This window comes from Prionailurus viverrinus, chromosome A1 (assembly GCF_022837055.1).
Source record: "Prionailurus viverrinus isolate Anna chromosome A1, UM_Priviv_1.0, whole genome shotgun sequence".
In the NCBI taxonomy this organism is placed as follows: domain Eukaryota; kingdom Metazoa; phylum Chordata; class Mammalia; order Carnivora; family Felidae; genus Prionailurus; species Prionailurus viverrinus.
In genome coordinates, this window is record NC_062561.1 from 82136775 (window position 1) to 82150072 (window position 13298).

General features: G+C 47.6%; 1 protein-coding gene across 3 annotated transcripts in view; it reads right to left on the reverse strand.

The window, feature by feature from the left end:
- The window catches only part of TUBGCP3 (tubulin gamma complex associated protein 3), a 75568-nt gene that overhangs the window by 56053 nt on the left and 6217 nt on the right, over window positions 1–13298 (reverse strand). For all 3 annotated transcript variants that reach the window (XM_047849074.1, XM_047849065.1, XM_047849083.1), the window contains exons 2-5: window positions 9534–9641; window positions 5583–5650; window positions 1294–1371; window positions 519–736 (exon numbers count right to left, since the gene is read on the reverse strand). In XM_047849074.1, coding sequence (XP_047705030.1) covers window positions 519–736; window positions 1294–1371; window positions 5583–5650; window positions 9534–9641 — 472 coding nt within the window. The remainder of the gene's footprint in view (window positions 1–518; window positions 737–1293; window positions 1372–5582; window positions 5651–9533; window positions 9642–13298) is intronic.

The window sequence follows — 13298 nt, forward strand, 5'->3', positions numbered from 1 at the left end:
CCAGAGTCCCTCCTCTTAATCCGTGAGTGCCACAATTCTCAGTTTGAAGATAACAGCACTTGAGGACGAGACAACTTTATTTTAGTTTACTTATTTTTTAAATAATTTAATAAAGAGAATAGCATAGATCAGTAAAGCAGACAATATTCACTGAGAGATAAAAATGGGAACACCGCAAGGGAAATGTCAGTTAGTTACCAAATCAAAGGCCCGTCCTATTACGCTTCTGAACGGAGGCCTTCACTAATATGCACTTGCATTAACAGGGAAAGGGTTGGCCAAAAATCATTACAGTCAACCATGACTAGAAGTGGGAAGAATTCCCATGTGAAACAAGAGTTTTGGGGAAGAATAAAATCCTAGGAGAAAGCATATCAGACACAGTGCCTGGAACATTTCTGGCACATACGAGGCCCTAAAGATAATTTCAGTGAACACACAAAATGCCTTCCTACAAACCTGAGGATTCTGCTATTTCTACTGCTGATAAGCAGCCTATGCCCGCGAGCCTGACTCACCCCGGCAGGAGAGACTGTGGCGGTGGGGTCGGGCCATTCAGGGCGTACACGCCAATACTGCTGATGCCGCTGCTCCCCACGCTGCCCGAGCTCTGTGCCGACTGTGTGCTGCGGTCCTGGTAGTTCAGCGGGAGCGTCTGCGGCCTGGCGTAGTAGTAGGGAGTCGAGTGCGCATCTCTCGGCAACGCTTGAGCAAATAATGCAGCATAGCTGGAGACCTGAAAAGAATAGAGAGATATGAAATCACAGAACACTTCCTAAATCAACAGAGATGATTTATACGCAAGTTTTAGTTCTTTCTGTAATTGATTTGGTACTGTTCTTAAAAAATTTATTTTGCAAGAGTGAGCGAGAGAGCACGAGAGGGCGGGAGAGACTCCCAAGCAGGCTCCGTACTGTCAGTGCAAAGGACACAGGGTTCGAACTCACGAGCCGTGAGATCATGACCTGAGCCGAGATCAGGAGTCGGATGCCTAACCGACTGAGCCCCCCTGGCATCCCTGGGACACTGTTGTATTTGAGGTAATAACAACCCTGGAAAACATCTTAAGGAAAAGGAGTGCACTGACGAAAGAAAAGAAAAGAAAAGAAAAGAAAAGAAAAGAAAAGAAAAGAAAAGAAAAGAAAAGAAAAGAAAGAAAAGAAAATCAACCAGACAAGTTACTATTTTCTTAAGTACAGAAGCCGATTCCTGTCACGATTGGGCATGGCTGTGCCGACAAGACAGAAGCTGCTTCGCGAAGGGCGCTGGCTGTGAGGACAGCCTCTCTCTCACCTTGTTTGGCTGCTTGCGTGGATCCTCACTAAGGCTGAGCAAGAGGTAGAGAATTGACCATTTATTTTTCAAAACTCCCTGTTTAAAAAGAAAACATTAACAGAATAACTTTGTACTGCTCTCCAGTTTCATGTAACTTTCTCCTCAATTATCCTTATTTCCAAAACGGAAATGTATTTTAAAAGCCACATGGTAGCACTGGGTGTTGTATGTAAGTGATGTGTCACTCAACTCTACTCCTGAAATCATCATTACACCATACGTTAACTAACATGGATGTAAATTAAAAACATAATAAAATAAAACAAAATAAAAATTAAACGTAGAACTGTACTTGGTACACAGAAGTTAATCAAAACCAAAAAAATAAATACATTCACACGGTAACAGCATATCTAAATTTGTTCATTTTTCAGGTATTGCAAACAGTGCCACCCATTACAAAGCTACAAACCCTATTCTCAAGAGGTCATTACCCTTGGATCATTTCACCTGCTGAAAACTAACTCCAAAGTCCCCAATGAGAACATGTTTTTAAACTACCCTATTCCTGAATAATAGCATTTCCCCTTAGAATAATTCTTAGAATAACCAACTTCCTAAACATAGTCGTTTTAAGGCAAATGCCATCATAAAATAGGTGAACGCTTTTTTTCCCCTTTTACCAAAGTCCCGTGTAGGCCATAGAGGATTAAAGAAAGAAAAAAAAGAGAAATTGTAAAACACACGATGTAAGTCGGCATGCTGCACACCTAACTTGAGGTTCTGAAGTAAGAGTGGTCGACAAGAAACCCCAGTTTTCTGGGTAATTAGCACACGGATTGCCTGGACTGTCTACTGCTCCGCCCTGACTCACAGCCCTGACAACAGCCCACCCTCCAGTCACGTGCAAACTCAAGTTTGCAGAGCATTTCTACTCTCTTCTCACAGCCTTACCTCTGGGACGCACACGCTAGAATACAAAAATAACTTTATTTACAAAACACATTATGGGATGGCTGCTTACTTTACACAAGGTCCTCATTATAGAGAATATTCCTTGAAAGTTTCTTTAAAGAAAAAGCTTATCTCAGGTATTTAAATTACGGTCTAACTTTAAAAATCTGAATTACACACAATTTTCCAGAAATGATAAACTGCCCAGCTAGCACAACACGGGGAACAAAGAGACCCCGACAAACAGACAGCAAACAGACAAATAAGCAAACACACTTCAGTAGGTACGGGACATTTCAGAGAGAAGAGGGTCACTCAAGTGGCCCAGGCTGATGAAAGGACCCCCAGAGGGGATGGGGTCTTCGAGAAGGGTGGGCGGAGCACACGCACAGGAAGGGGCAGGCACAGAAGGAAATGTATTTTAGGGAATGAAGACAGGTACACCTGGCCACAGCCAGGCATGAGACGGAACGGAAAACGGAATGAAGCATCAGGTCAGAGGGGTCTCACGTACGGGACCAGAAAGCCTGACCACAGGGAGCCCCTGAAGGTGTGACTGCACCTGCGGCCAGGCCCAGGAGGCTGGACTGCAGAGGACACAAAAGGAGACGCAGTCATTCGGGAGGAAAGGGCCAAGGGCCGGCTGGCATTCGGTGACTGAGGACCCACCCAGGGAACCTTCACAGTCCCCTGTGAGCAGGTCCCGGGCTCCCAGGGCTAGGTGACCCCTCGGGTGCAGCACCGAGGGCCGAAGCCCATCCTCCTGCCTCCCGTCTCCCTGAAGGGTTGGAGGCAGATGAGCTCCCGTTGCTGCCGTGGAAAGGAGGGCCCCGTGGGATGGACGCCCTCCCACATACCTCCTCCTGCACCCTCACCACCACTCTGGGACGTGGGCAGAAGCAAAGGTGAGCACCTAACTCCCCTACCAAAATCACCAAGCCATGCACTGGGAGGCCAACCGCAGGGCGCCGGACTCCAGATGGCACAGGAGAGAGGCATGCTTGAGAGAACAATTAATAAGGCTTGGGGACAGAGCGAATTTGGGGAGAGCGGTGGAGTCGACGTGACATTCGGGTTTCCAGCTTTTGGCACTTGAACAATGTCATCATTCACCAGAAAATGGGGAAGGGCAGGGGTGTGCGTGGGTGCATGTGAACGGATGCCTGGAGTATGGAAAAAGACAAAAAATGCTCCTTTCAGTTCTGAGAATGTCAAGCTGCAAGGCCTTGTGGGAGTTTCCTGAGGGGCATGTGCGTAGAGATGCCCAGAAGGCATCAGGAAGGCAACGGGAGGTCCCTCTGGGCAGCGAGTTCTGGGTTACAGCCTCAGTTCTTGCTTTAGAAAAATAAGGACAATTTATGGGGTGGAGAGCAGAGAAAATTCCAAATCCAAACAAAATCATACACCAAAAACAATCAGCAAATAGCATTTTTAAAGGAGGAGGCAGTATTCTTTTACCATAAGAACAGGTATGTAAACACGCAGGCTGGGCCTGGAGAGCGTCTGACGGAGGGACTGTGCAGAGGCATGGACGGACCAGGGAAACAGGACGGCACAACGCCGGCAGGGACCACGGCCAGGATGGAGGCCTGAGGGACCAGGGAGGAGATGGGCCACCAGAGCCAATGAGCAGGGGGTGCAGGGCGCGGGCAGGGGAACGGTCCGCGGGGCCCAGCGGCACAGCAGAGCCACTGCCAAGCCACTGCCTGTCAGGAGGAGGGCGGCCTGGCCTCACTCCCCTCCCGCCCCATCAGTTCTGAGTGAAGACACCCCGAAGCAGGGCAGAGAAGGGACAAGGGAGCCCCAGGGGCGCCATCCCGAGCCCAAAGCAGGGCAGGGAAGGGTGGAGAGAGATCTGTTGGGGCAAGCGGGCTGAACGACTCCAGCATCACAGACGTTTCAATGCTTCTAAACCACTTCAGACCCCATTATTTTAGATTTTGAAACCTAAGGACCTTGATTCAGACTCAAGACTTTAAATGTACGCACGTATCAAATTCTAAATGTCAGGATGCACGCCAGGGCACTGTAAGATCTGGAGGAACACCCACACAAGTGGGTCTGTGAAGCAGTTAGACACCTAGCTTCTTCCAGCGTCCATACCCCGCCCACCAAGGTTCACCTCCTCCAAGACCCTCACTGCTGCCCACACCACCCCCTCATGCCTGCCCTTCTCCCGGCGCCCTCCACAAGGCACGGGCTGCCCTCCCCCAGACAGCCATCCTCCTCTGTCCACAGCTCCGTCAACCACACTGAAGACTGCAGCCCAGGACCACTGGGACCCCTTCCCCAACCACTCCACACTGCACCACAGGCCTCCATCACCTCCCCGATCCTGCCCAGACCTCACCTGCACCCCCCCCAAACACACCTCGCACGGCATGCACTGCCGAGAAGGGTACCCAGTGAAGAGAGAGGACAGAACAGGGAAACCAAGAACTGGATGTTTTAGCACAAAGATGGGCCGGCTGTTCATCTGCACGTATGTTCCTCATCTGGTTAATTACTAGCGCTGTACTATCGTGTCCTCACATTGTTCATCCTGTGTCAGCCACCGGCCGAACCACACGCTGCTTCTGGGGACGAGAGCCCTAGGAAGCCAGCTCTGCTTCACCACACTGCTCAGGGATAAGCACTCAGTGTTCCAAACAAAGTTTTGGAAAACAACCATTTTAAGTTAGAAAGGAGGAGAAAAACTTGGAAGAGTTAAGAGTTTAATCACTAGCAGCCTTAGGCACAACTCGGGGATTTTGATCGCTGTACTGCGAACTCAGTACTGGATGAGCAAAGCACGAAACTTGGGATTTCACGTTCTTCTCTGCGGCAGGAGGGAGACAGATGGACCAAGCTCTCACCCTGTAATTCAGTGAATTTATTGGTGTCCAGAAGAGCAGCGTCTTCTCCAAAAATAACAGGTCAGAAAACCACGTGTGGCCAAGTCATCAACAATCAATCACAAAATGTTCAAAATCAGAACTGTTTTAGGTCATTCACTACAACAGCACAAATTAGGGCCTGAGGAATAATAATGGAGAAGTCGAGCTGTCACCTTACATGCAGCCGAGTCGAGGCTTCTACCAGCTTCCTACGCATGCGCAGCCTTCCGTCACACGAACTGAGGGCTACCTCATTCTGGTTGCTTTCCCAATGTAGCTTCCTCCACCTTCATAAGCAATTTCCCATTAAATCCAGCTCAAACCTACTTTTAATCTCAAAAATCTCTTCAAAAGCAAACACCATCTACAATGAAGATCCACTACTCAGCACAGAAAGGTTTAATGTGATCCCACAAAAAAAGTCCCCACATCCCCAAACCAGCCCGACAGCCTCACGGGTAGTGGAGTGCACGCTACCTGTGAGTGAAGCTTTCTGTGGAGCTCTGAAAACAACGCAGCGTCCGCTTCTCTTCTCTGCCGAATAACTGAAAAGTTAGAAAAGAAAGCGACGTGTTAGTCACCTACACCAAAACTCCTTCTAGGACACTATTTCACCCACGGTCACAGGTAGCTGAAGTCTGAAAAGAATCCTGAGCTTAAGAATCAGAATAATAAGTGACATTTCGGCTCCGTGAATTTGGTCAATTCCTTTGATCTGACATTTGCGAAATGCTGACAGTATTAGGCTGGAATCAGCGTCTATGAGAAAGTTAGCTGAAGTAACAGAAACGATGGGAACTTTTAGATTCTACCCACCAATATGAACAGGCAATCCAGTGGGGAAGCTACCCCCAGGTTAACTAGTCGATGGCTACTGGAAGGACAGATGTAAAGTAAAAATACCTTGGGAATGGTAAATTCAAAGGGCAATAACCAACAAGCCTATCATTCATGATAGCTTGACCTAAAACCACACATTCTAAGCATTTCTGTTAACACGCACAGCAATATTAGTAAATGTCTTCAGACGCCTGCAGCTACACTCACTAGTTCCCTGGAAGCCACAGTAATGCCCGCAAAGCCCATGCTCCAATCGGTTCCACAAAGGACGAGACTCCACATTGGACCTGGGCCCCCAAGGAGAGGGCCACACTCGCCCACACCCACAACCCTGCACATACCATGTGCACACAAGCGCCCCTCACAAGAACCCCATACCTGCCCCATACCTGCCACAGCAGAAAAGGCACCACTTTCGAAATCTAGCTAACAGTTTCTCCAGTCTCCAGGGAATCACCCAGCAGGACTCGTTTCTTAAAATCCCAACAGCCAAGTTCACTTAACTCTAAGCTGGTTTGCAGAAAGACAGTGACTGGTGTGATGGCCAATACTTTTTCACATGTATCGCCAGGAAAGGGTCCTGGTATTCACGTTCTGCTCTTGTGAACCACACACCAGAGGTTACATTATCCCGTTCACATGTCAGGTCTGCCTGTGCACAAAGGTAAGGCTCTCTTTAACATGTATGTCCTGTTTACTGGGCGCCTGGGGGGCACAGTCGGCTGAGCATCCAACTCGACTTGGGCTCAAGTCATGATCCCAGGGTTGTGAGATCGAGCCTCGTGTCAGGCTCTGCACTGGCAGTGTGGAGCCTATGTGAGATTCTCTCTCGCCCTCTCTCTCTGACCCTTCTCCCCCTACACCGAGTAGGTGCATGCACTCCCTAAAATAAATTTTTAAAAAAAATTTTAATTTTTAATGTGTTGTTACAAAATGCATTAAACTAAACAAATGCAATTAACATTTAATAATACAATTTACTCCCTTTAAAAACATATAAAAATACTCCAAATAAATACAGTCATTAAATTAAGCAAGAGATGCTCTGGGGCACCTGGGTGGCTCAATCAGATGAGCATCTGACTCTTGACTTTGGCTCAGGTCATGATCCCAGGGTTGTGGGCTCGAGCCCTGCACTGGACTCCATGCTGAGCATGAGGCCTGCTTAGGATTCTCTCCCTCTGCCCACCTCCCCCCAACTCATGAGTCCTAACTAGCTCGCTCTCTCTCTCTCTCTCTCTCTCAAATTAAAAACAACAACAAAAAAAATTAAGAGAGGTTCTTTCTACAGAATGACAGAATGAGATCAATACTAATGCACAGATACAAAATAACCGTGGGACAATGAACAGTAAATAATACAAATAAAAATAAACAGAATATTTACCCCCAAAAATGTTTTACCTAATAGATTGCAAAACAAATCTTTAGTTACAAGGTACCCCACTGACCAACGTGAAACATTAAAAAACAAATAGGTGTTAAATTTTGTCACACATGAGAAGTTTTACAATTTGTTGCAATATAATACATACTACCCTTTTATATTCTAAGTGGGCCATATAAAATAGAAAATTATTTTGTGTTGTTCAAGAGGCCAGAACTACCCCAACTCAGCATATCTACCAAAAACTGTAATCAAATTTCAAAAGTGCTAAAATGTAAACACTGTATCTAAGAATTAACCAAATACAAAGTACAAGAACTCGGTGGTGACCATTACATGAAAAGACCATCAGAAACGCTCTCCCCACAGCGGGGCCGCCCCGGACCCGGGGCCCAGGGAGGGTGACGCTCTCCCCACGGCAGGCCCAGAGAGGGTGATGCTGTCTCCACGGCGGGGTCGCCCCACAGCAGGGTCCAGGGACGGTGTGGCGGGCACTCGGTGGTAAGAGGCAGAGAGGGGCAGGGAGGCGCACTGTGGCAAGATACAGGTCTTTCTTCAAAAACATAGAGGATACACCAGAAAAAACCAAACTGTGACGGATACAGCTTTCTTCTTCAAGAAAGTCCAAGACTTCCTTGCCGTATCCACTCCAACAACGTCACTGCCAGTTCCGTAACTCTCAGCCTAGACAAACTTTATTTTTAACTACTACACAGGTAATGTGCTCACCAGGTGGCCTCGAAACATCAAGCTGCAAAGGGAAGGTTCTGTGAACACAGACCTAACAGCTGGGGTGGTCGCTCATCCACAGTCTGACATATAAGAACGATTTGAGATGTAATTAATAGTCATCAGGGTTCAGAAAGAGTACAGCGTTCTTACGTTTAGTTTCACTTACTGAATAAAAATAAGTTTTTAGAGGTTAATAGCAGGATAAATACTCCAGCCCCTACATTAAATAACACATCACGCTGCATAACACCAGGGTCGGAGTTACCTCAGTGGACGGGCACTTTCACCCCTGACTGCTCACGGGGCCCAAGCGTGCCAGAGCGAGGACCGCAAGGTCCAAGTACTCGCGTGTCAGGACCGCCTCCCGTCCAGCTCGGTTACGCACCGTGCAGCAGGACGTCACAGACCACCGGCCAAACCCAGTGAACCAAGCACCAGCTGGGGGTGGCAAACCGTGCCGTGAAGAATGGAAATTCTAGACGGCGTCACCACCAGTTTGCCAGCACAGTCAGAAGTGCAAAGCTCATTGCGTCTGGGCAGTGGACAGCCAGGCCTCAGCAGGGAGAACACGCTGACAGGGCCTGCTTTCCTGGCACGGAGCCTAGAGAACTGTGAGGGGCTGGGAACTGGTCTCTGGAGAAAAACAACCCTCCAACCGGCACAAGAGAAATATTCGCACGTGGGTACCTGTGCTCCAAGCCTCCCTCCCTCACACAGTCCTGCAGGGCAGAGGGCAGCAAAGCCCCACCTCACACAGAGCACACACCAGCACCCCAGTGCGAGTAAATGAGAGCTTTCTTGTCCAAGGTAATGACGTTTAAGAAAGCTTTCAGTATCAGCCCAGAATGAAAATGTTCACAAAGACCATTCTAAGGTATTAGAAGTTTGAATACTGACAATCCCCAGAAGCCATACTGACCTCTTCACTGCCAACACAGTGTTCTAGGACATGTGGTCAAAAGGCGCATAATATTAAATACTGAAAATCAAAAAGATATACAGGAAAATACATGAAGCCCTTTTATCTTCCTCACACTCTCAAATTATTCAGTTCTATAGTATTTAAAACAATCCTCGGGGAGCCTGGGTGGCTCAGTCGGTTAAGTGTCTGACTTCGGCTCAGGTCATGATCTCACGGTTCGTGGGTTCAAGCCCCACGTCGGGCTCTGTGCTGACAGCTCAGAGCCTGGAGCCTGCTTCGGATGCTGCGTCTCCCTCTCTCTGCCTCTCCCTTGCTTGCTCTCTGTCTCTCTCTCTCTCTCTCTCAAAAATAAACATTGCACTATGTTCTGATAAAAATCAGAACGAAGTTGTGCATATTGTTAACACGTTTTTACATATACGTGATAGTACTTATAATCACACTGTGCTTGGGGACCACACGTACACATGCACAGAGATACATACGCATATGCATGTATACAAGTTTCAGAATCCAACACCTGGTAGCGCTGAAGAAAAATACGTACGTTCTTTCTTGATTTTTTCGGCTACGAGAAATTCATCTCTTTCGACGGTTGGGGCAAAGTTGCTGCCAATAACCCGCACTGCGTACTGGAACTGCTGGGCTACGTCAGCTGAAAAGTAAGTAAGAAGATGCAAATTATTGCCAATCAGGCTAAGCTCTGACCAGCTCACGCTTCCAGCCAGAGACAGCGGGCCGGGTACATAGATCTCCCTCCCAGCTTCCCAAGGTCTTAACTGAGAGAACAGAGAAGCTATTCAGAAACCAAAGCAAATGAATGAATAAATGAATATAACGAGAGTTCCAAGAAACAAGAAAGGGAGACAGCAACAGGCCAGGAAGGCTGAAGAATCCCAGACAATGAGCTGGACCGATGATCACAAAAACGGGGCAGGGAGAGTCACAGCTGGAACACGGCCCGTGAGAAGTAGCCCATTCGCGAGAACGTCCGAGAAGGTCCAAGGCTGAGGTCAACAAACACAGAAAACCAAAGTGGGCAGCTAACTTAATAGACAGTGTGCACCTCAGGCACCTATGACGGCTTAACCACAGATGTCTGCCTCTACTTCCTTCAACAACCCCACTAAACTGACAAAGAATTTCGTGGTTTGCTTATTTAACAAAAGCAGAAACCCACAAGGGCAAAGAAGACAAGGTAGAAACTGCACCGAACAGAAGTCAGCCAGTGTGAGAAGCAGCAAAGCAAACGGACGGGTGGGAGCAGGTTCAGGACAGTGAGATGGGCTGTTCCAGGTCTGACTGGAGGGGCAGCAGGGGGTGGAGGGGGCAGAGCCACCAGTCCCAGCAAGAAACACAGCTCCCTCTGCAGAAGCCCAGGGAGGCTCCGAGGGCAGGGGGCCCACTCCTCGGAAGGTGTGAAGGAACTGGGGCAGAAGAGGACCAGCAGAAGGTCTGGCTGGACCACAGGCCCCCCGGGGCCTCTCCCCCTTCTGTCCCCCACACAACCACTGACCACCTCACCGGGCAACTCGCACAGGGCCTGCTGGAAAGGCGCACGAAGGAAAGCAGCAGACTGGCTGGTGCCTGGGCAGCTCGGTCGGTTAAGCATCTTGACTCTTGATTTCAGCTCAGGTCATGATCTCTCAGTTCGTGAGTTTGAGCCCTGCACTGGGCTCTACACTGGGACTCTCTCTCTGCCCCTCCCCTGCTAGCGTGTGCGCTCATGTGCTTTCTCTCTCTCTCAAAATAAATAAATACACTTAAAAAACAAAAAGTAGCAGACTGAACTTAAGGATGCCATCCCTCCTTCCCAGACACGGGGAGTCACAATTCCTATACAAGGAACACTAGCAAACCCAACACCCCCTACCTTCCCACTGATGCACAACCACCCAGCAGGGCACACCCCAACCTACTCCAGGCAACACCATTAACATCTTAGAGTCATGAGTTCAAGCTCTGCATTGGGCTCTGCACTCAGCGTGAAGCCTAGTTAGAAAGAAAAAAAAAAAAAAGAAAGCAACTTAAATGTGAGGGAAAAAATGGTTTCTTTTGTAAAATCAAAAAAGAAGCTCACTGTATACCATACAACACATGCAAAAATTAACTTGACTACATCACAGTAAGAGTAAAACATAAGTAAAACATAACACTCTTAGAGGAAAAAAACCAACAGAAGAGATCTTTGTGACTCTAACTCAGATAGAGTTCTTACATAATATAACAAAATTCTGACCCATTAAAAAATGTGTTAAACGTGGGGCCCTGGCTGGTTCCATCAGTGGAGTGTGTGACTCTTGATTTCTGGGTTGTGAGTTCGAGTCCCACACTGGGTGTAGAGATTACTTAAAAATAAAATCTTTTTTTGGGGCGCCTGGGTGGCTCAGTCGGTTAAGCGTCTGACTTCAGCTCAGGTCACGATCTCGCAGTCTGTGAGTTCGAGCCCCGCGTCGGGCTCTGGGCTGATGGCTCAGAGCCTGGAGCCTGTTTCCGATTCTGTGTCTCCCTCTCTCTCTGCCCCTCCCCCGTTCATGCTCTGTCTCTCTCTGTCTCAAAAATAAACATTAAAAAAATTTTTTTTTTTAATAAAAAAAATAAAAAATAAAATAAAATAAAATCTTTTTTGGGGGGCTGGGTGGCTCAGTCAGTTAAGCGTCCGACTTCCAACTCAGGTCATGATCTCATGATTTGTGGGTTCAAGCCCCACATCGCGTTCTGTGCTGACAGCTCAGAGCCTGGGGCCTGCTTAGGATTATGTGTCTCCCTCTCTCTACCCCTCCCTCACTCATGGTCTGTCTCTCTGTCTCTCTCAAAAATAAATAAACAGTAAAAAAAATTTTTTTAATAAATAAAATCTTTTTTTAAAAAAATGTGATAAACGGGACTTCATCCAAGATTAAACTTCTGCTCTGCAAAGGACACCTTTAAGAGAATGAAAATACTGAGGAAATATTTGCAAAACACAACAAAGGACCTGAATCCAAATTATAGGGAGAGAGGTCTGAAAACTCAATAAGGAGGGGGGCAGGGAATACCCAATAAAAAACATAGCGTAAAAATGTTAAACAGACAATCAGCACGAAGGTGAACGGCACAGAAATAGATGACGTTAGTCATCAGGGAAACTCAAGTTAAGACCACGATAAGACACCCTTATTCATCTATCCGAACTGCTGAATGAAACAGACCACCAGCACCCAGGCCAGGCGTCCCGTACACACTGGCTGGGGACGGGGGGGGGGGGGGGGGGGGGGCGGTGCTGGCACAGGCACTCTGGAAACATTCTGGCAGTTTCTTTAAAAGCTAAGCATACACTTTTCATGTGACCTAGCAGTCCCAGTTGTATCTATTCCAGAGAAATGAAACTTAGGGTGACATAAACCTCTGTACATGAATGTTTGCAGCCGCGTTCCCTAGGACTCCTCGTGACCGCCAGAGCCCAGGACCCGTGCAGACACCCCCGCTATGTGCAGGGACAAGTAAGCCACAGGGCATCCGTGCAGTGGAACGCAGCTCTGCAGCGAAATGGAGTCACCTACTAACACATGCGGCACCACTAGTGAATCGCAGAAGCATCAGCAAAGCGAAAGCGGCCAGTCTCAAGAGCACACACGGTATGATTCATCTACACGATATTCTGAAAAAGGCAACACAGAACAATCTAGAACAGAGGACGGCTGCCAGAGGCAAAATAGCAACACAGAGGAAGCAGTTGTGAAATGTTTTTAAAACTATTAAATATTTAAAAACTAGGCCAGATACCAGATGGAGCTAGTCAGGGGTCAATAAACACAACAACACAACAAACACAAGTTAGAATTCACGAGGAAGAATGGCACTTTTCCCATAATTAGTCCTCAAATTGATGGAGTGCCAAGTGTTAATCCGTATAAACTTTGAGTCCCGCACCTAGACAAAGTTTCAGAGCACGACAGCAAAATTTACATAGAGCGGAATTTCAGAACATAAAAGATAAAGAGAAGATCCTATAAGCTGCCAGATGGAGCTTCAAAGGAGTAAGAATCAGTTTAATGGCAGATTCTCATCAGTGAAGGAATGAACACCTTCCAAGTGGACGGAAGGAAAATCACTTCAAACTTTCCGTATCTGATTGATGATTTAGGAGATGAGGCTCTTAAGCACTTATCCAGGCCAGCAAATCCTGTTGAATCCATTTCTCACGGTGCATCCCCACATGCCCATTCCACGGCTCTATCCACCTGCAGTAGGTGTCCTAGGTAGCCGGCCACCCTGTGTCTACTCTTGTCCCTTAGAGCAAATTATCCACATGGCGGTCAGAGTGATCTTT